The sequence below is a fragment of the Amblyraja radiata genome, chromosome 29 (genome assembly GCF_010909765.2).
Source record: "Amblyraja radiata isolate CabotCenter1 chromosome 29, sAmbRad1.1.pri, whole genome shotgun sequence".
NCBI classification, from domain to species: Eukaryota; Metazoa; Chordata; class Chondrichthyes; order Rajiformes; family Rajidae; genus Amblyraja; species Amblyraja radiata.
In genome coordinates this window covers 13529768-13554183 of record NC_045984.1, presented here as the reverse complement: position 1 = coordinate 13554183, position 24416 = coordinate 13529768, and the positions used below count along the sequence as shown (strand labels likewise).

Sequence of the window (24416 nt, the reverse complement as noted above, 5' to 3'; positions counted from 1 at the left end):
TCAACCCGAAACATCACCCATTCCTTCTATCCAGAGATGCTGCCTGTCCTGCTGAGTTACTCCAGCATTTTGTGTCTATCTTCAGTTTAAACCAGTAACTGCAGTTCCTTCCTACACGTCTCACGCTGACCTTAAATTGTGAAACAAGTCATCATTCTTCTTGGTGATTGAAACCATAGCACGAGATGAGATATTAAAGCTAGGTTGGCTTTTAGCACAAAACCTGTAACCATTGTGGGGAACAGGCTTTGAACAGATACCAATCACAGGAGGCAGAAAACTACTGTTGTGAAACCATTGCTGGAAAGAACAATGCTGGGAAATCCCAAAATAGAAGATAGATTTTACTATCATAATAATATAATGGATGGGATTATATTATTATATTATATTATGATTATATTATCATCCACCTGTTGCTTACAGAAACAAATCAATAAATAAAACAACAAAAACTACAGACTATTGGAGAATAGTCTCTCTTGATGTATTCAAGAGAGAGTTAGATGTAGCTCTTAAGGCTAACGGAATCAAGGGATGTGGGGAGAAAGCAGGTACGGGGTATTGATTTTGGATGATCAACTATAATCATATTGAATGCCCGAAGGCCTGAATGGCCTACTCCTGTAGTTTCCATGTTCCTCATGTAAATGTGCTAAAATAGTGTCATCTTTTGGTCACATGGAGGTTTATTCTCGAGGCTCCACAGAAATTAAAAGAGAAAAAAATCTTTAAACTTCACATTCAAAATGTAACATGGGGTGAATACTCCCCAAGTGTACACCCCAAACTCAGCACCGTGGCGAATATGGAATGACCATGATCGGTTTTCCATCGCAGTGTTCTACACAGAAAAGACACTATTGACTACTGTGAAGTAACACTATACATCTTACCATGGCCTCTAAAGAACATACTTGAGCATCATGATATGATTTTAGGTCATTTGTGCGAATTGATGGGATTAACACATGAGCAAATTGATACAATCCATTAGATCAGGGTGGGTACAGAAGTAGGTAATGATGGACTTAGAACACTATCCTACAATTGATGCAATTTAGACCTTATTAGCAAGGTTATTTTTGCGTCTTCCTTGGGTATATAAGCCATCCCAAAACTCCACTCCAACACGGAACAGCTCAGTCTCAAGTTTGCAAGCAACTCCGTCACAAGGTAAGGTTATTCTCATGGACAGAGCAAACCTAATTTTCTTATCCAACAGTGCTAAACAAAAAAACAGTCTGTGTGTTATTTCCATGTGACTGCATGTATGTCCATTGCAAATGTTAATAGAGATGTTAGCCCATAGACGAGATTGTTTGATGGCAAAGACGTGTGTAAATGAACTCAATATAGATGATAAAAATGGAGAATTGCAGAATGGATTTGCTCTGTTTTTCTGCCTCTTTGGGGAGATAACATAAACTCGTAGGTAGTCACATAGCACAAAGAGCATTTGTTCTCTCCCAAAGATACTGTCTCAAGAGGCCATCACTTGCAATCTGTGATTGTGGCAAAGCAGAGAACAAAGTCTGTGAATCAGATGTCCAAAATGAAATGGAATAACCCTATGGTATTTCATTGGGTCAAAGTAAAGGGAAATGGGTGGTGATGGCTGGAACCTCGTTGGGATTATCACACCGGTCCCACAAAATGGCCTCAATCACTATCTGGTAACGAACTAAAATTTGGAACCTGTGACCTGGCCCCCTGAAACAATATTGCTCCATTAAGAGGGATTCTTATAAAGAAGGTAAAGAATATGATATTGTGAACTTGTAACTTCACTTCACCCTCTACGTGTTTTATTACTTATAGCTTTTCACAAAGGCAAATTTGATCCATCAGATACCTCAAACATGGAGCTGTCCATCTTTGTGATGTTCATTTCGAGTGTTATCGCTACGGTCCCAGCTACTTCGGTAAGTCATGGGATTAAGGGTACCTGGAAGGTGACTCAAGAGATAGTACATTAGATTGTCGATTCCACATTCGATTGGTCATTTTTTTTTATTCACAATTTGTCTCCAGATTTTCTGTTCACTGAAACATCCAAAAGACCCATTAGGGAACTTGAAAGATTTTATTTTGCATTGCAAGATATTTTAATGTGGAAAGCATTGGCTGAAAGGATGGTCCCAATAATATAACACTACCAAAATGTAGTTAGTTGCACTGGAAAAATGTACTGGGATACATGGAAGAAACAAGGGACACGGTTTAACTAGATAGCTCTTCATAGAGCTGGCAGACACGATGGGCAAAACTACTTCCATCAGTATTGTGGGATTTTGTAATTCCCTGACTAGGAACGTGGCAGAGCGAAAGAGTTGCTGTCTTACAGCGCCGGAGACCCGAGTTCGATCCTGACTACGGGTGCTGTCTGTACAGAGTTTGTATGTTCTCCCCGTGACTTGCGTGGGGTTTCTCCGGGTGCTCCTGTTTCCTCCCACACGCCAAAGACATATAGGTTTGTGGGTTAATTGGTTTGGTACAATTGTAAATTGACCCGAGTGTGTAGAATAGTGTTAGTGTGCGGGGATCACGGACTCGGATGCCAAAGGGCCTGTTTCTGTGCTGTACCTCTATTAACTAAAAAATAACATTCTGAAATATATTATCCTTTTCGAGGTAAAATGAACAATAAATAGCTTCACCTTCCTGAAATATTCAAATTGACCTTCATTTTCAATGTCATGAAAGTATTCTAATTAATTAATAAAAATGGAAAACAAGAGATTAATTTCTGCCCGGGCCAGGAACGAGGCCATCAACTATAAAATCATGGAATGGTTATGGCATTGAAGGAAGCTGTTTTGCCAACCAAAACCATGCTGGCTCCAGGCAGAGCAAGTCCAGACCAAGCCCACCCATCCCAGACTCCTATTATTGCTCCTATCTGGTGTCAGGGGTTATAGGGTGAAAGTGGGAGAAAGGGGTTGTGAGTGAAAGATAGATCAGCCATGATGGAATGGCGGAGTAGACTTGATTGGACGAATGACATAATTCTGCTCCTAGAATGCATGAACTTTTGCTCCTGAAACCCTGCACAACAAGTCCATTCTGATTCCCTCTTGAAGAAACGAGTTGATTCTGTTTCCATCGTCCCCACAGGCAGTGAACTCATTCTGCGTTAAAAAAATATATTTATCATCACATTCCACAATGTACTTTTTGCTCAACATTTTAAATCCATATCTCCCGACCAGTTTCAACCGACACATATTTGCCCGTGTAAATTCATCATGGTCTCGCACATCTCGAGCAGACGTCTTCCTAATTTCCTTTCCTCCTGGAGGAAAGATATATAATGTTATCTTGTATCCTTCATCACCTCAGTCATCTCAGTAAATTTCTTTGCACCCTCTCTGTAGTTTTCACAGCCTTTTCAACGATCATTTTACGGGCCAGGTTAATGAGAGAATTGCAATTGGAAGAATCTTTGGGTTTTAAACTGGAAATATGAAAAATCATTCGACATTGGCTGTCTGTATCCTGCTGCCTTTCTCAACTCTCCATCAAGGTCACTTAAATTGTTAGCCTTAGCAACTTTAAACTGAACAAAATATACCCATGGAAAATGAAATCAGTTTACTTGGTCCTTTGGAGCTACCTTCTACTTTGTGAAAATAGACCCCATTTAATTCTGCATTACATTTCTCCCAGGTTCTCTTGGATGCTGGCCTGGAAGAATTGCCTACAATTGCACAGTCGAAGAATTGGGTTGATGAGGGCTATGTTACCGGCATAAAAAACCAGGTACCTCTTACCTTCATTGCCTCACTTGTTTTTGTATGTAAATTGTCAAATACGCTTAGTCGAGTCAGAGAGTTATAGTTCATGCCACAACACTGAGCACATCCATATTAAATAGAAACAAGGAACTGGGGATGCTGATTTGTACAAAGGGACACAAAGTGCTGTAGTGGACCTCAGTGGGTCAGGCAGCATCTCTGGGGAATATAGATACGTGATGTTTCAGGTCGGGGTCCTTCTTCAGACACTGACCATGTTCCCCAGAGATGCTGCCTGACCCACTGAGTTGCTCCAGCACTTTGTGTCCATCCATATTAATTCCACCCTCCTTCGGTTGGTCTTTAGTCTAAAATCAGTAGGCAATTTGTGTACTTGTTGCGACACTTCTGAAATGCTGTCAGCAACTCTGTTGCCACCACTTTCTCCGACGATGCTTTCCAGATACCCATCACTCTCTGGCTGATAAAGGTTCTCCACAGATCCCTTATAAATCTTTTACTCCTTACCCTCTGATTTTTTTCTACAAACAAGCAACAAAAATAGTCCTTGCTAAACTGAATGCAGATTCCAGTTGGAGATGCTATTCATTATTGAAAAGTGAGAATGAGTAGATTTCTGTGTCAACCACGTCAGAAATCATGTAAGGGTACTGAATTACGTTCTCGACTATGTCCCTCGAATAGCTTTAGTTAGTATGTAAAGTAAAAACAAATGCAGGAAACTTTTGGAAGGTCAGGTCATTGTTTTGCTCTCTACCTAGAGAGCAAAACAATGAATATTTCTGGTCTTTGAAGTTAGTTTGCTTGATCCTACATTTTGTTTCAGATTTCCAACATCTATAGTACTTTTTAAATGTTCATGGGCATGTTTGTTTTACATGATTTCAGATAAAGCTAATCCTTTCATTACTGTAAGTTCTACTGGATAAGAACAAGTCTGATTATACCACCCTTCCATGACCCAACTGCCCCCATTGCCTGCACCCTTCTCACTCCTCATAAACACACACGGCCTGCTCCACCAACTACCCTCTCATTATACCTTATTCCTGCTCTGATCAATTCAGCACATCATAATGGTGAGACCTTCCTGATTAGCAAGGACAAATTTCAGTGGGAGTCAGGGTAGCACAGTGAAGCAGTGGTAGAGCTACTGCCTTACAGTCCCAGAGACCCGGGTTCGATCCTGCCTACGGGTGCTTGTCTGTATGGAGTTTGTACATTCTCCCGGTGACATGCATGGGTTTTTCTCCGTGAGCTTCGGCTGCCTCCCACACTCCAAAGACATTTGAGGTGTGTAGGTTAATTGGCTTTGTATAAATGTAAATTGTCCCAGTGTGTGTAGGGTAGAGCGTGCAGGGATCGCTGGTCAGTGCGGACTCGGTGGGCTGAAGGACCTGTTTCCATGCTCTATCTCTAAACTGAAACTAAGATCAATATTGAATGAATATAGTTGAATGTTCTGAAGCATTTTTAGTATGAATCAGCAGCTGGAATGGTGACTCTCTATATGCACCATAGCATCTCATCATGATTTCATAAGTTGCCCATTTAATTCCATAGAATTTGTGGAATAAAAATGCTCAATACATGCTTATCTTTGCCATGTTCACCCACGGAAATCTAATAAAACAAAAAAGGTTTAGAGGAATATGGGCCAGGCGCAGGCATTTGAATCAGCTTTGATGGGGCATCTTGGTCATCATGGGCAAGTTGAGTTGAAGGACCTGTTTCCATGCTATATGGGTCTATGACTCCATGACAAGTTGCTGTTTTTCCAGTAATATTGATGACATGAAAATTGTGAGGCAAAGTTGTTATAGTAAACGGGGCAGGACGGAGACGCAGTGGTAGAATGCTGCCTTACAGCACTTACAACAACAGATCCCGACTACGGGTGCTGTCTGTACGGAGTTTGTATGTTCTCCCCGTGACCACGTGGGTTTTCTCTGAAATCTTCGATTTCCTCCCACACTCCGAAGACGTACAGGTTTGTAGGTTAATTGGCTTGGGTTTTCATACTTGGTCTAAGTGTAAATTGTCCCTAGTGTGCGTAAGCTTGCGTTAATGTGCGGAGATCACTGGTCGGTGCGGACTCGATGGGCCGAAGGCTCAGTTTCCGCGCTGTATCTCTAAATTAAACTAAACTAAACTAAACTAAACTAAACTAAACTAAGTAAAACAAAACATGATACATGGAAGAAGAGCGCACGATTTGGAAGACATAATATGTTATTGGCATTCGGATAAGTGGAGTAGCTCAAAATTCAGTAATTGGAGGACACCTTCAATGCCACTAACTATGTCTGTAGAACTGATACCTGGCATTCAAATACATAATAATTAAATGATAGTAAGAATAAGAACTTTGTGATTAAAGTTATAGAAATTCCAATGTTGTATTTGTTGACATCTTCATTCTATCTGCTTTATAATCAGAAAAGATGTGCCGCTTGCTGGGCCTTTACTGCAGTTGCCACAGTGGAAGGACAAGTATACAATAATACAAACAATCTTATTGAACTCAGTGAGCAAAATCTTGTTGACTGTGCCGTTAGTTATCGAGGACGTGGATGCTCTGGAGGATGGGTGTACAGAGCATATAATTACATACGCGATACAGGAATTGAAAGTAGTATTTCATATCCATATCAGGCAAAGGTACATTTATTGTCTGAATGTTTTTATGCTACACAGTTTGATAAGCCTGCTTATTATCACTTTGGGTAAGATGTTCTGGTTTAAAACTTAGTCTCCATTTATCTTTGTTCGAAGGAGATCCTTGACTCTAAAGACTGCTAAACAATTTACATTCTGAAACAAGATAAAGGGATGAGGGGGTATGGAGAGAAGGCAGGGATGGGATACTGAGTTGGATGATCAGCCATGATCATATCGAATCGTGGTGCAGGCTCGAAGGGCCGAATGGCCTACTCCTGCACCTATTTTCTATGTCTATGTTTCTATACTCCACTATTGCAGAGTGATCAGACTTTACCCAGTAAACCTAGGACTTTGTCCATCAACTTTGCCAGTAGATTTTCTCCTCCAAGAAGAAGAAGTGCCTCGTCTGAAGAAGGGTCTCGACCCGAAACTTTGCCTATTTCCTTCGCTCCATAGATGCTGCCTCACCCGCTGAGTTTCTCCAGCATTTTTGTCTGCCTTCTCCTCCAATAATTAGTTCTGTACTGACATTCTACGTTCTCCCCGTAATATGCATGGGTTTTCTCCGGGAATCTCTCAGGTTTCGTCCCACACTCCAAAGACATACAGGTTTGTGAGAAAATTGGCTTGGTATAAAATAAAAATTGTCCCTAGTGTGTGTAGGGTAGTGTTAGTGTGCGGGGATCGATGCTCAGCACGGACTCGGTGGGCTGAAGGGCTTGTTTCCACACTGTATCTTTAACTAAACTTAAAAATGACTTTCTTAACAAACTGTTTCCCCCCTCCCTATGCAATCTGCAGCAAACGAATTGCAGTCTTAACTCATCATCACCTGTCAGCCAAATCTCTGACTACCGGAGATTGAGGAACACAGATGAGACAACATTAATGCAGTTGGTGGAAAGTCATGGGCCTATTTCTGTTGCTGTTCACATGTCACGCAAATTCTCGCAATATAAAGGCACAGGTAAATATTCCACAAGTGTAGAGTATTTTTACTTCACTTTTCACTTCAAATCATATTTCAGAATATTCACGAAAGGACTATGTGCAGGTGTAGTAAATGTTATGGTTTAAATCATGCTGAACAATCATATACTTTTAATGCATTCAAAATATACAGAGCACAAACCTCCTATATTGTCCCAGCCATAACATTCATTTAAGGTATGCAAACCTCAATCTACCATACCATGTTTTTTTACAGATATCTTTGATGATCCTGCTTGTAACAAAACTGTAAATCATGCAGTGACAGTGGTTGGTTATATGAATTCATCTACTGAAAAATATTGGATCATTAAGAACAGGTAGGTGACCGATACTGCAGTAGAAAATGAAACATTAGGTCATAAGGGATAGGAGCAGAATTAGGTCATTCAGCCCATCAAGCCTACTCTGCCATTCAATCATGGCTGATCTATCTCTCCCCCCTAATCCCACTCTCCTGCCTTCTCCCCATAACCTCTGACACCTGTGCTGATCAAGAATCTATCTGTCTCTGCCTTAAAAATATCCACTGACTTGGCCTCCACAGCCTTCTGTGGCATGAGTAAGATTTTAGAAGAGGAATGAGTAAGGTTTTAGAACTTGTGTAGATGAAGGACATCTGTTCATTAAAGAGTTCAGGAAGTTCTATGTGTTGTCTAAGTCAGATCTGCAGATGCTGGTTTGAGACCAAAGACAGACACAAAAAGCTGGAGTAACTCAGCGGGTCAGGCAGCATCTCTGCAGCAAAGGAATAGATGACGTTTTGGGACAAGACCCTTCTTCAGACTCCTTCAGGCATCTTTAGAGGAATGTTCTGTGTTGCCTTTTGGAGAAAAAAATGGAAGTTCATTTATGCCATGCCTGATTATGTATGCTAAGCAGTGGTAGAAATGTTAGAAAAGCAATATGAGGTTCTTGGTGGAAGATAATGAACAAGTTCGGAGAGAGATTTTCAAAGTAGGTATAAGAAATATGATGAACCTGCCATTAAAAAGATTCAAGGGTATGTTTTTTACAGGCCAAATGCAAGTGAATGAAGGGCAAAAACTGGAATATGGAATTGAAGGATGTGCATAGTGATTAGAGCCCTAGGGATGATATGAATTAATTGATTTTAAAATGTTCAGGTCTCACTGTTATATGGGTCAAGAGTATCAAGATTCAAGAGTGTTTGCCATATGCAGTGGGATCAAAATAATGAAATTCTTACTTACTGCAGAATTATGGACACATTAAAAGTAACAGCACAATAAACATACCATAGAGCATAATTTACACTTGGTAAGCCAGACCATATTAATGCAAGCCAAAGTATGTAGTGCGATCTTAGTAGTGCAAAGTACATTGTAGTTCGGTTCTGAGGTGGGGTTGTGTTTAGTGTTGTGCAGGATAGTCCAAAAGTTGGTTAAAGGGAAGAAGCTGCTCTTGAAACTGGAGGTAACTGTCCTCAGGTCCCTCATATTTTCTTCCAGATGGTACCAATGTGATGAGAATGTGGCCAGCATGGTGTGGGTCTTTGATGATATTAGCTGCCTTCTTCAGGCAGTGCTTCCTATAAATCCCTTCAGTGGTGGGGAGGTCAATACTCGTGATGGACCGTGCAACATCCGTTCGGTTTTTTTCATTCCACGGTGTTCGAATTACCAAGCTCTAGAAGTCGATAGAGTATTCAGTGGCATGCCAAATCTCCGCAGACTTCTGAGGAAATGGTGGCTTTGCTGAGATTTCATAGTCATTGCATCAAAGTCCTGGGCAACAATGTACATGAAAACAATAATTTAGAGACTTTGCTAATGTTTTAACTGAGTAAGATTAGGCTATTTCATGTATTAATAGGTTTTCTTCTTTTCCTAGCTGGGGAGAAACTTGGGGTGATAACGGCTTCATGAAGATGATCATGGGCAAGAACATGTGTAAAATAACATCCATCGTCGACTACCCAATATATTAAGTATATGCCGATTTGAATGATAAATCTGGCTCTCTAAAGAAATAGAATCTGACAGCTATTATAGAATTGTGTGTATTGCTCAAGTAGAATTACAGGCTAAACTCTTCAGCAAGTGGGTGTTAAAACTTGGTGATTGTACCTCAAGAAAATTAAATTCCTCAAGTCTCAACTCTTACAGCAAGAACCAATGATTGGTGTATTTTAACGTGTTGTTGGGAAGTATTTCCTGCTCTGTGAATGTTTGGTTATCAAAATCCTTTACTTTTGGTGTATTCATCCAATTATATTGCATGCAAATAAAAAGAAGTAAAAATAATGAAGGTTGATGACTTTGTGATTGTGCACACTCAGCTGGAACACTTTAGGGTGCAATTGGCCCATTCACATATAATATAAACAATGGGAAACTTCACTCAAATTCTTTGAAGCCATCGTCTTTTTTCATAAGAATTGCAGTTTGCCGTTAGTCCGAGGCAAACTTCCCGAAAGAGTTTACCTTCATAATGAGGGGCCAGAGTTTTGCCGTAGCAACAAAGAAAGAGTGTTCAGCGTGGACCTCAAATAGTTACCACAAAGATATAGATTTCTATTATTCCCACTTGCGACAAATGGAAAGTAATAAAGCGGGGATTCTAGTTCATGTTGTACAGAAACATAGAAACATAGAAAATAGGTGCAGGAGTAGGCCATTCGGCCCTTCGAGCCTGCACCGCCATTCAATATGATCATGGCTGATCATCCAACTCAGTATCCTGTACCTGCCTTCTCTCCATACCCCCTGATCCCTTTAGCCACAAGGGCCACATCTAACTCCCTCTTAACTACAGCCAATGAACTGGCCTCAACTACCTTCATTGACAGAGAGTTCCAGAGATTCACCACTCTCTGTGTGAAAAATGGTTTTTTCATCTCGGTCCTAAAGGATTTCCCCTCTATCCTCAAAGTGTGACCCCTTGTCCTGGACTTCCCCAACATCGGGAACAATCTTCCTGCATCTAGCCTGTCCAACCCCTTAAGAATTTTGTAAGTTTCTATAAGATGCCCCCTCAATCTCCTAAATTCTAGCGAGTACAAGCTGAGTCTATCCAGTCTTTCTTCATATGAAAGTCCTGACATCCCAGGAAGTCTGGTGAACCTTCTCTGTACTCCCTCTATGGCAAGAATGTCTTTCCTCAGATTTGGAGACCAAAACTGTACGCAATACTCCAGGTGTGGTCTCACCAAGACCCTGTACAACTGCAGTAGAACCTCCCAGCTCCTATATTCAAATCCTTTTGCTATGAATGCTAACATACCATTGGCTTTCTTCACTGCCTGCTGCACCTGCATGCCTACTTTCGATGACTGGTGTACCATGACACCCAGGTCTCGTTGCATCTCCCCTTTTCCTAATTGGCCACCATTCAGATAACAGTCTACTTTCCTGTTTTTGCCACCAAAGTGGATAACCTCACATTTATCCACATTATACTGCATCTGCCATGCATTTGCCCACTCACCCAGCCTATCCAAGTCACCTTGCAGCCTCCTAGCATCCTCCTCACAGCTAACACTGCCCCCCAGCTTCGTGTCATCCGCAAACTTGGAGATGTTGCATTCAATTCCCTCGTCCAAATCAATAATATATATTGTAAATAGCTGGGGTCCCAGCACTGAGCCTTGCGGTACCCCACTAGTCAGAGAGTGGTAGCTGTGTGGAATGAGCTTCCAGTGAAGGTGGTGGAGGCAGGTTCGTTTTTATCATTTAAAAATAAATTGGATAGTTATATGGATGGGAAAGGAATGGAGGGTTATGGTTTGAGCGCAGGTATATGGGACTAGGGGATTTTATGTGTTCGGCACGGACTAGAGGGGTCGAGATGGCCTGTTTCCGTGCTGTAATTGTTATATTATATTATATATATTAACTAGTCACTGCCTACCATTCTGAAGAGGACCTGTTTACTTCGACTCTTTGCTTCCTGTTTGTCAGCCAGTTCTCTATCCACATCAATACTGAACCCCCAATACCGTGTGTTTTAAGTTTGTATACTAATCTCTTATGTGGGACTTTGTCGAAAGCCTTCTGAAAGTCCAGATATATCACATCCACTGGTTCTCCCTTATCCACTCTACTAGTTACATCCTCGAAAAATTCTATAAGATTCGTCAGACATGATTTACATTTCGTAAATCCATGCTGGCTTTGTCCAATGATTTCACCACTTTCCAAATGTGCTGCTATCCCATCTTTAATAACTGATTCTAGTAGTTTCCCCACTACCGACGTTAGACTAACTGGTCTGTAATTCCCCGTTTTCTCTCTCCCTCCCTTTTTAAAAAGTGGGGTTACATTAGCTACCCTCCAATCCTCAGGAATCTAAAGAGTTTTGAAAAATTATCACTAATGCATCCACTATTTCAGGGGCTACTTCCTTAGGTACTCTGGGATGCAGCCTATCTGGCCCTGGGGATTTATCGGCCTTTAATCCATTCAATTTACCTAACAACACTTCCCGGCTAACCTGGATTTCACCCCGTTCCTCCATCTCATTTGACCCGCGGTCCCCTGCTATTTCCGGCAGATTATTTATGTCTTCCTTAGTGAAGACGGAACCAAAGTAGTTATTCAATTGGTCTGCCATGTCCTTGTTCCCCATGATCAATTCACCTGTTTCTGACTGCAAGGGACCTACATTTGTTTTAACTAATCTTTTTCTCTTCACATACCTATAAAAACTTTTGCAGTCAGTTTTTATGTTCCCTGCCAGTTTTCTTTCATAATCTATTTTCCCTTTCCTAATTAAGCCATTTGTCCTCCTCTGCTGGACTGAATTTCTCCCAGTCCTCTGCTAGGCTGCTTTTTCTGGCTAATTTGTATGCTTCATCTTTTGTTTTGATACTATCCCTGATTTCCCTTGTTATCCACGGATGCACTACCTTCCCTGATTTATTCTTTTGCCAAACTGTGATGAACAATTGTTGTAGTTCATCCATGCAGTCTTTAAATGCCTTCTATTGCATATCCACCGTCAACCCTATAAGAATCAATTGCCAGTCAATCATGGCCAATTCACGTCTCATACCCTCAAAGTTACCTTTCTTTAAGTTCAGGACCCTTGTTTCGGAATTAACAAAGTCACTCTCCATTCTAATGAAGAACTCAACCATATTATGGTCACTCTTGCCCAAGGGGCCACGCACAACAAGACTGCTAACTAACCCTTCCTCATTACTCAATACCCAGTCTAGAATAGCCTGCTCCCTCGTTGGTTCCTCTACATGTTGGTTTAGAAAACTATCCTGCTTACATTCCAAGAAATCCTCTTCCTCAGCACCCCTTCCAATTTGATTCACCCAATCTATATGTAGATTGAAGTCACCCATTATAACTGTTTTACCTTTGTTGCACGCATTTCTAATTTCCTGTTTGATGCCATCCCCAACTCCACTAATACTGTTAGGTCGCCTGTACACAACACCCACTAGCGTTTTCTGCCCCTTAGTGTTTCGCAGCTCTACCCATATCGATTCCACATCCTCCAAGCTAATGTCCTTCCTTTCCATTGCGTCAATCTCCTCTCTAACCAGCAACGCAACCCCACCTCCTTTTCCTTTCTGTCTATCCCTCCTGAATATTGAATATCCCTGGATGTTCAGCTCCCAGCCTTGGTCACCCTGGAGCCATGTCTCTGTGATCCCAACTATATCATAATCATTAATAGCTATCTGCACATTCAACTCATCCACCTTATTACGAATGCGCCTTGCATTGAGACACAAAGCCTTCAGGCTTGTTTTTACAACGCTCTTACCCCTTATACAATTATGTTGAAAAGTGGCCCTTTTTGATTTTTGCCCTGGATTTGTCTGCCTGCCCCTTTTACTTTTCACCTTGCTACCTATTGCTTCTACCCTCATTTTACACCCCTCTGTCTCACTACTCACACATTTAAGAACCCCACCACCTCTTATTCTCTGTTTATTATTATTTTCTTCTTTCCCCCCTACCTATTGCTTCTACCCTCATTTTACATTGGTAATTCAGAAACAAGGGTCCTGAACTTAAAGAAAGGTAACTTTGAGGGTATGAGACGTGAATTGGCCAAGATAGACTGGCAATTGATTCTTAATGGATTGACGGTGGATATGCAATGGAAGGCATTTAAAGACTGCATGGATGAACTACAACAATTGTTCATCCCAGTTTGGCAAAAAAATAAATCGGGGAAGGTAGTGCATCCGTGGATAACAAAGGAAATCAGGGATAGTATCAAAACAAAAGATGAAGCGTACAAATTAGCCAGAAAAAGCAGCCTACCAGAGAACTGGGAGAAATTCAGTCCAGCAGAGGAGGACAAAGGGCTTAATTAGGAAAGGGAAAATAGATTATGAAAGAAAACTGACAGGGAACATAAAAACTGACTGCAAAAGCTTTTATAGATATGTGAAGAGAAAAAGATTAGTTAAAACAAATATAGGTCCCTTGCAGTCAGAAACAGGTGAGTTGATCATGGGGAACAAGGACATGGCAGACCAATTGAATAACTACTTTGGTTCTGTCTTCACTAAGGAAGACATAAATAATCTGCCGGAAATAGCAGGGGACCGGGGGTCAAATGTGATGGAGGAACTGAGTGAAATCAAGGTTATCCGGGAAGTTGTGTTAGGTAAATTGAATGGATTAAAGGCCGATAAATCCCCAGGGCCAGATAGGCTGCATCCCAGAGTACTTAAGGAAGTAGCCCTAGAAATAGTGGATGCATTAGTGATAATTTTTCAAAACTCTTTAGATTCTGGAGTAGTTCCTGAGGATTGGAGGGTAGCTAATGTAACCGCACTTTTTAAAAAGGGAGGGAGAGAGAAAACGGGGAATTACAGACCAGTTAGTCTAACGTCGGTAGTGGGGAAACTACTAGAATCAGTTATTAAAGATGGGATAGCAGCACATTTGGAAAGTGGTGAAATCATTGGACAAAGTCAGCATGGAATTATGAAAGGTAAATCATGTCTGACGAATCTTATAGAATTTTTCGAGGATGTAACTAGCAGAGTGGATAAGGGAGAACCAGTGTATGTGTTATATCTGGACTTTCAGAAGGCTTTCGACAAGGTTCCACATAAGAGATTAGCATACATACTTAAAGCACATGGTATTGGGGGTTCAGTATTGATGTGGATAGAGAACTGGCTGGCAGACAGGAAGCAAAGAGTCGGAGTAAACGGGTCCTTTTCACAATGGCAGGCAGTGACTAGTGGGGTACCGCAAGGCTCAGTGCTGGGACCCCAGCTATTTACGATATATATTAATGATTTGGACGAGGGAATTGAATGCAACATCTCCAAATTTGCGGATGACACGAAGCTGGGGGGCAGTGTTAGCTGTGTAGAGGATGCTAGGAGGCTGCAAGGTGACTTGGATAAGCTGGGTGAGTGGGCAAATGCATGGCAGATGCAGTATAATGTGGATAAATGTGAGGTTATCCACTTTGGTGGCAAAAACAGGAAAGTAGACTATTATCTGAATGGTGGTCGATTAGGAAAGGGGAAGATGCAAAGAGACCTGGGTGTCATGGTACACCATTCATTAAAAGTAGGCATGCAGGTGCGGCAGGCAGTGAAGAAGGCGAATGGTATGTTAGCATTCATAGCAAAAGGATTTGAGTATAGGAGCAGGGAGGTTCTACTGCAGTTGTACAGGGTCCTGGTGAGACTACACCTGGAGTATTGCATACAGTTTTGGTCTCCTAATCTGAGGAAGGACATTCTTGCCATAGAGGGAGTACAGAGAAGGTTCACCAGACTGATTCCTGGGATGTCAGGACTTTCATATGAAGAAAGACTGGATAGACTCGGTTTGTACTCGCTAGAATTTAGAAGATTGAGGGGGGATCTTATAGAAACGTACAAAATTCTTAAGTGGTTGGACAGGCTAGTTGCAGGAAGATTGTGCCCGATGTTGGGGAAGTCCAGAACAAGGGGTCACAGTTTAAGGATAAGGTGGAAATCTTTTAGGACCGAGATGAGGAAAACCTTTTTCACACAGAGAGTGGTGAATCTCTGGAATTCTCTGCCACAGAAGGTAATTGAGGCCAGTTCATTGGCTGTATTTAAGAGGGAGTTAGATGTGGCCCTTGTGGCTAAAGGGATCAGGGGGTATGGAGAGAAGGCAGGTGCAGGATACTGAGTTGGATGATCAGCCATGATCATATTGAATGGCGGTGCAGGCTCGAAGGGCCGAATGTCCTACTCCTGCACCTATTTTCTATGTTTCTATGTTTCTATGTTTCTATGTTTCTACACCCTTCTCTGCCTCCTGCCTCAAACACTGTCTACGAACTTTCTCTATTTGAGTCCCTCCTCCCAACCGTTCTAGTTTAAAGTCTCTGCAGTAGCCTTTGCAAATCTCCCCGCCAGGATATTGGTCCCCCTCGGGTTCAAGTGCAACCCATCCTTTTTGTACAGGTCACACCTTCCACAAAAGAGGTCGCAATGATCCAGAAACTTGAATCCTTGCCCTCTGCACCAGTCCTTCAGCCACGCATTTATCCTCCACCTCGCTCCATTCCTACTCTCACTGTCGCGTGGCACAGGCAGTTATCCCGAGATTGTTACCTTTGCGGTCCTTCTCCTTAACTCTCCTCCTAACTCCCTAAATTCACCTTTCAGGACCCCTTCTCTTTTTCTACCTATGTCATTGGTACCTATATGTACCCGACCTCGGGCTCCTCTCCCTCCCATTTCAGGATATCTTGGACATGTTCAGACACATCCCAGACCCTGGCACCAGGGAGGCAAACTACCATCCGGGTCTCCCGACTGCGTCCACAGAATCGCCTGTCTGACCCCCTAACTATAGAGTCCCCTATTACTAATGCCCTCCTCTTCTTTTCCTTACCCTTCTGAGCAACAGGAACGGTCTCTGTACCGGAGGCCCGGCCGCTGTTGCTACCCCCAGGTGAGCTGTCCCCCCCAACAGTACTCAAACAGGAGTACTTATTGTCAAGGTGTACAGCCACCGGGGTACTCTCTAGTCCCTGCCTCTGCCCCTTGCCTCTCCTAACCGTGACCCACTTGCCTGCCTCTTGTGGTCTTGGAGTGACCACCTCTCTGTAACTCCTCTCTATGACTTCTTCGCTCTCCCTGACCAGACGGAGGTCATCGAGCTGCTGCTCCAGGTTCCTAATACGGTCCATTAGGAGATCCATCTCGACGCACCTGGACGTCTGGAAGGTTATCAGATTCCTTGACCTTCCACATCTGACATCCAGAACAGTAAACTGCCCTGGCCGTCATTCTCCCCCTTACCTAGGATACAATACAATACAAAGTACAATACAATGCAAAGTACAATACAATACAATACAAAGTACAACACAATACAAACTGCTGGAAGAAATCAGCAGGGATCTGTTTCCCAATCAGCTGCTCCCCCTTGTCCGCTTCCACCAAACAGCGGCTTCCTCAAGCCCACTTGTTTTGAAATGCGAACGGGATGTTGGAACGTTGCAGATTTGGGTTCCGCTCCTCCCTCTGCGACCGCTCCAACGGCTCTTGGGCCTCTGTAAAAAACAAGCCCCGCGCTCGGGTTTTAACCCTACCGCTCGGGCGTAGCTCCTCCCTCTGTGTCCGCTCCAACAGCTCCTGGGCCTCTGGAAGGTGAAACAACGATTAGTACACACATGGGATTCAAAAAAAAACTTCCCTATCACAAAACTGACTGTAAATTTCTTTTTTAATTATTTTTAAATGTAGTTCAAAAGAAATGAGATGCCACAGTTTTCAAATTAATTTCTATGTGGCGGAGCGGGAGACTGGGAGATGTGCGACCACAGTTCTGTGAATGTTCCTACTCATGGAGGACCACTGTGGGGCAGCATTGCTCCATGCTATGGGAACATTACTGGGAATCCTCAAACAGAACTGCACAAAAAAACCTATAAAGAAAACCCCATAATACATAGTGGAATACGAATTTGGAAACAAATAAAAAAAGATTTAAAATTGAATAATATACCACTATGCCTTCCCATTGTAAATAATCCTTCATTCAAATCATCCTTTATGGACAAAGGTTTCACACAATGGAAAAATTATGGAATCAAATATATTGGACATCTTTATGGGAAAGGCACTTTTCTCTCATTTCAAGAGTTACAACAGAATTATGGACTGCACTCAAATAATTTCATCAGATATCTACAAATTAGAGATTATGTTAAATCTAATACACAAGTCTACAGGAGTAGGGAATCAGAAATTCTTGATGAATGTTTGAACAAGCATCCTAATACTGAAAAACTAATAGCTTATATTTATAACACCCTACTAAACAACGAGGTACCACCGACCGAACCATATAGATACAAATGGGAAAATGAAATAGGTCACCCTATAACGAAAGATATGTGGGACGAAAGTTTACAACAAATACATCAATGTTCATTAAATGCCAGACATACTTTAATACAATTCAAGGTCTTACATAGACTACACTACTCTAAAATAAAACTAAATAGAATCTTCCCACAAATCTCTCCTATTTGTGATAAATGTCTACATCTAGAGGCTAATTTAACACATACGTTTGCAAACTGTATAAAACAAACATTTCTGGACTGATATTTTTGAAATAACTTCAGAAGTTATTAATACAAAACTGGACCCAAACACAAAATTAATAATACTTGGAATATCAGAACAAAGTTTAACACTCACAACAAACCAAATAAATTTCCTCGACTACAGTATAATAATCGAGAAAAAATTAATATTAAAATTTTGGAAAGGCCCTACAACCCCCACAATTAATATGTGGATTACGGAAATGTCGGAGACCCTATACTTAGAAAGAATTGGACTTGTCTTAATGGACAAACAAGATATTTTCGATAAAATCTGGGCTCCATTCATTAACTATCTGAAGGGATAGATTGGCACAGCACGAGGACCCAAATGAAACTTGAACTCAGGATCAGATGAAAAGCTATACTTTATAATCTACGAACCTATCTCCATTGACGTATTACAGGTAACCCATTCCACCTCCTCTGTTTTTCTGGGTTTTTTTTTAATTTGTAACTTTCTACCCTCTTTTTCTCTCTCTTTCTATAAAAAATAAAAACACTAGAAGCAGAAGTAATTGATAATTGAAAATTTTAATAATGTATGACTGATGTATATGAAAAGTCTTTTTACTATAATATGTAACTATACTTTATAATATGTCTACTTCTAATAAAAATATAAAATAAAAATAAAATAAAAAAGAAAACAGTAGAAAACTGCTATAGACTTTAGACTTTAGAGAGACTTTAGCGCGGAAACAGGCCCTTCAGCCCATCGAGTCTGCACCGACCAGCGATCACCCCGTACACATGCACTGTCCTACAAATTCAGTGACCCATACAAGCCCCAAATATGGACATATAGCAACAGTAACTGAATGTGCATCAGAATTGAAGAGGATTGGCCTTATATCTTGCTCAAGTCAGGTCCATCTTCAGTCCTTGACAGCAAGGGTGCACCTGCTTCTATTTGAGTATGTTTGTACACTTCCATCATGCAACAAATTCAACAAACATCACATATACCCAACTGAAAATGGCAACACTGACAATCTCATCTGTACAGTCTTATTACCGAGAAAGGACTGGGAGAGAAAGCCGGAGCATTTGAAGTTAGGCAAGTGCAAAATACCATCCTCCAGATATTTCACCCAAGTGAGCTGCTTTACAGCATCCAACACAATTAAAAAGATTAAATAACTATAATAGTGGGCCGTAGCTAGGTGTTTTATTCATGAACTCCTTTGGCAAGGTCCAAGTTTTTTTTGTTTTTTTTTAATATTTTATTTTATTAGAAGTAAGTACAGTCATATGGCACCAAAGTGCCTAATATATATTTTCATAATACATTTTATGTACAACTTCTTTTTTTTTTTTTGTTACACTGAAAAAAGATTAGAATAAGAAAAAGAAGTTAGATAGTAAAGGATAGAAAGATGTGAAATATATAGTGTGTGAAAAAAGAAAACGAGTAAATGAAAAAAGTTGAGAGAGAGAATAGAGAGAAGAAAAGAAAAAAAGAGGAGATCATTATTTATAGTCTTGACCAACCCTCGTCCAGTCCTGAAACAGTTATGGAGACCAACTCGTTATGAATTGGTCTGATTTATCCATTAGGAGGAATCGCATTTCCTCAAGATGAGCGGTGTCCAACATACTTGCAATCCACATTTTAAGCGTTGGTATTGATGTACCTTTCCAAAATTTAAGAATTAATTTTTTTGCTATTATTAAACCATAGTTAAGGAATAGATTTTGAGATGTGTTCAATTTATTCCCATCTTCCATTACGCCAAATATAATCATTTCAGTATTAGGTTCCATTCTTGTCTTGAATAATTTTGTAAATATTTCAAAAATATCATTCCAAAATCTATAAAGTTTTATGCAGGAGACTAAGGAGTGTGTTATAGTTGCCTTTTGGGCTAGACATTTATCACAAGTGGCGGATATATTTGGATAAAATTTGTTCAATCTTGTTTTTGAGTAATATAATCTATGTACAATTTTAAATTGAATTAAATTATGTCTTACATTAATTGAACATTTGTGAATATATATCAGGTATTTTTCCCATTTAACCTTTGTAATTTTTATCATTAGTTCCCGTTCCCACTCTTCTCTAAGTACCTCTGTCGATGGTAGGTCTATATTTAGAATACTATTATATAAATATGATATTAATTTTTGTGAGTCAGCTTCAATATTCATTGCCTCTTCCAATAAGTCAGGAGTTACTTTTTGATATCCTTGTATATATTTTTTCACGAAATCGCAAATCTGAAGATATTTAAAATATTGGTTGTTTTTCAATTTAAATTTTAATTGTAATTGTTGGAATGATAGTAAGTTTCCCATTTCATACATATCCCCGATCCTTCTAATTCCGAGACTTTCCCATTGGTTATATGTCTTATCAATAAGAGATGGTTTAAATAAAGGGTTATTCGCTATTGGCATTAACAGTGATAGATTTCTTAATTTTAAAGATAATTTTATTTGTTTCCAAATTCTTATTGTACCATATATAATTGGGTTCTTCTTATATATTGTGTTATTCAGTTTTTTTGGGGAGAAGAGGATCGTTCCTATATTACTAGGATGGCAATCCTCCTTCTCCATTTTTATCCATTCTGTCTGTTGGGTAGCACTATCCAACCAATAAATCATATTCTTAATATGCACTGCCCAGTAATAATACATAAAATTCGGAAGTGAAAGTCTCCCGACCTCTTTTGGTTTACATAAGTGTTTTTTTGTGATTCTATGTGATCTATAGTCCCAAATATAATTAGTAATATTAGAGTCTAATTTAAAAAAAAAGTATTTTGGTATATATACCGGTATAGATTGAAATAGGTATAGTAATTGTGGTAGGAAGATCATTTTTATTGCATTTATTCTACCTAATAATGATAAGGGAAGTGTTTTCCAAAATTTAATCAACGTATTAAGTTTATTTAATAAAGGCATGAAATTAGCATTGAATAATGCTTTATATTTTCTAGTAATCTGAATACCCAAATATTTAAATTTTTCTGTTGCGATTTTAAAGGGGAACTTCAGTAAGTGTGTAGGTTCTTGAGGTTTTAATGTCATGATTTCACTTTTATTCCAGTTTATTCTATATCCAGAAAAAGACCCAAATTCCTCTATTAAGTTTAATAAATTTGGTATGCTCGTTTGTGACTTTGTAATATATAAAAGTATATCGTCTGCATATAATGAGATTTTATTCTTTGAGTCTCTGGTATTATAGCCCTGAATATTCGGATGAATTCTTATACTTTCAGCCAGGGGTTCTATCATAAGGGCAAATAGCAGGGGTGATAGTGCACATCCCTGCCTATTACCCCTTGATAGTTGAAATTTTTGAGATAACATGTTATTAGTTAAAATTCTTGCCATCGGTTTATCATATAATAATTTTACCCATCTTATAAAATTCTCTCCCATATTAAATTTTTGTAGTACTTTATATAAGTATTGCCACTCTACCTGATCAAATGCTTTCTCTGCATCCAAAGAAATAATTGATATATCTTCTTCCTCTACTTTATGCGAGTACATTATATTAAACAGACGTCTCAGATTATTAAATGAGTATCTTTTAGGTATAAACCCCGTTTGATCAGGGTTTATCAATTTACTAATATATTTGCTTAATCTTCTTGATAAAATCTTTGCTAAAATGTTCTGATCTGTATTTAAAAGTGATATAGCTCTGTACGAGCCCGGATCTTCTAAATCTTTATCTTTTTTTTGGAATAAGTGTAATAGTTGATTCTGTTAGTGTTTCAGGTAGTTTGTTTTCTTTAAAAGCATGGGAGTATAAATTAAATAAATAAGGGGTTGTTATCTCCTGAAATTTTTTATAAAATTCATTATTAAAACCATCTGGTCCCGGTGTCTTACCATTTTTCAGCGATTTTATTGTTTCACCTATTTCTTTGATTGTAATTTGAGCTCCTAATTCCTCTTGTTCCAAAAGGTCCAGTATTGGAAGATTACAATTATCTAGAAAAATTTTTATTTTACTATCTTCTCTTTTAATTTTAGATGTATATAAGTTTTGATAAAATTGGGCAAATCTATTATTAATATCTTTAGGTAGTATTAGTAATTCTCCTTTCTCTGATTTAATTTTGGTTATAGTATTTTCCTTTTCTTGTTTTTTCAATTGGCGAGCTAAAAGCTTATGTGGTTTGTCACCAAACTCAAAATGTTCCTGTTTTGTCATTTGGAATAGTCTTATTACCCTTGCCGATAAAATTCGATTAAGTTTAAATTTCAGTAATATTATCTTATTGTGTTTATCTGTCGTGGAATCTTTGGCATTATCCATCTCTAACTGTCTGATTTCTTGTTCTAACAACAATTGTTCTGTCTTATTCTTTTTATTTTGAAAACTTTGATATGAAATTATAATTCCTCTCATAAATGCCTTAAAAGTTTCCCATAATAAAGAAGGCAAAGTACCTGGTATATCATTTGTATCGAAAAAAAGTTCCATTTGTTGTTTTAAATATTGATAGCCTTGCACGTCATTTAAAATATGTGTATTAAACCTCCAAAAAAAAATTTTGCCCGGCATTCCCTCAAATTTTACTGAAAATGTCAACGGGGAGTGATCTGAGATACTACTAATGTGGTATGTTGGGTTGTTTGTATATGGCATTAATTTCATATCCACTAAAAAATAATCAATTCTTGAATAAGTTTTATGCACCGAAGAGTAAAACGAGTATTCCCTTCCAACTGGATTAGCAGATCTCCATACATCTATTATATTCGTATTTTTTATATATGTATTTAGAAGTTCGCTAGTTTTAGATTTTAAATTGCTCTTCTTTTGTTTTGCTGATTTATCTAGATATGAATCTAAAACACAGTTAAAGTCCCCCCCTATTATCACATTTTGGTAATTAAACTCTGATATTATGTCAATAATTTTATCAAAAAAGTGGGGGTTATCAAAGTTCGGAGCATAAATATTTATCAAAGTTAGTGGGGTTGCATAAATTTCACCCGAAACTATAATATATCTTCCCTCTTTATCTGATATGGTATTCTTTAATTTAAAAGGAATACCTTTCCTAATAAGAATAGCTGTACCCCTAGATTTAGAAGTAAATGAGGAGTAGTATGTTTGGCCTATCCAATTCGCCTTTAATCTTATTTGTGTTTGTTGTTTCATGTGTGTCTCCTGCAAAAACATTATGTCGCTTTTCAACGATTTTAGTTGGGCAAAAATTTTACCCCTCTTAATTGGTTCGTTGGCACCCCGTATATTCCAACTACAAAATGTAATTCCTCCATTCTTTATTTGTCTATCGTCTTGCATTGTAAATCAGGGTAATATTCCTGAATCATATGGTGCAAACAAATACCTCAGAACTTTAGGACTTGGGTGGTCATCCCGGTTTATTAGATTTATATTGCATCTCCTTCTTGTAAAGTGCCTTAGAAAAAGAAAAAAAGAATGTGATACACAATTACTTTCAAAAAAATTAAACAGATAAAAATCTTGCTTGTGCTTTAAAAAAAAAGGTGCTATTAAGGTATCTAAGGGAAGATACCTTAAGGACGAATAGCCATCAACGATGGCAAAAAATGTATAGACCTCCGTGATGTTGTTATACATTGAGCTCCTCCCCCTAGGCGAATCCTCATAAAAAGTTACATATCGTTTCATATTGTGTTTTTTCTTATATGAGTTTATCAAATCAGTGCTAGTGACAGCCGAGAGAAAAAAGAGACATAAGGAATAAAAAAACAAAACAAATATAGAACAAACATATACACGATTATATAAGTATATATGTCCCTCTAATGCAAGGTCCAAGTTAAAGAGAAATAATATTTGTGTAAAGAAATGAGATTCAGTAGAAAACTGAGGAAACGGTGTGTGTTGTGCAATGCCCTGAAGTGATTACTGGTCTCTCATCTAATCTAGAGAACTATTGATCTTGGGATATCTGAAGAACATTTTACTCATGGGTTGAGTCTTTACAATTTTACCCAAGCCAATTAACCTACAAACCGGTACGTCTATGGTGTGTGGGAGGAAACCATAGTGCCCCAAGAAAACCCAAGCAGACACAGGGAGAAGGAATGAACTCTGTAGAGACAGCAACCACAGTCAGGTTTCGAACCCAGGTCTCGGGCGCTGTTCCAACGACAACAACGCTACCACTGCGCCTCTTCCCCACCATTTGTTTTCAGAAATCGTGTACTGAAATAGCAATGCACAAACCTGATTGTTTCAGTTGGATCACTAAAGATATTATCATGATCACCTTTTTGTTTTGCAAAGGATTTTTGCATTTATGCAACTCTGGTGACACAGTTTTTCACATCAATTCACAATATTTAGTATTACTCCCTGTCACCTTCATGGAAGTGGAAATAACTGGTGCCGACTGAAGTCATGGTTTTCACATTTACGTCGTGAGTTTCCAGTGTACGGTATGGTTTACTCGAGGTTTCTGCACATTGCATGCGTGC

The 24416-nt window shown here is 39.3% G+C and overlaps 1 protein-coding gene across 1 annotated transcript; it reads left to right on the top strand.

The window, feature by feature from the left end:
* Positions 1-1100: 1100 nt before the first annotated feature.
* On the top strand, positions 1101-9676 carry LOC116989339 (cathepsin L1-like). Its single transcript, XM_033046610.1, has 7 exons — positions 1101-1176; positions 1822-1925; positions 3670-3762; positions 6198-6419; positions 7224-7389; positions 7630-7732; positions 9267-9676. Exons 2-7 carry the CDS (start codon positions 1863-1865, stop codon positions 9361-9363), a joined length of 744 nt encoding a protein of 247 aa, XP_032902501.1. The 5' UTR covers positions 1101-1176; positions 1822-1862; the 3' UTR covers positions 9364-9676.
* Positions 9677-24416: the final 14740 nt, after the last annotated feature.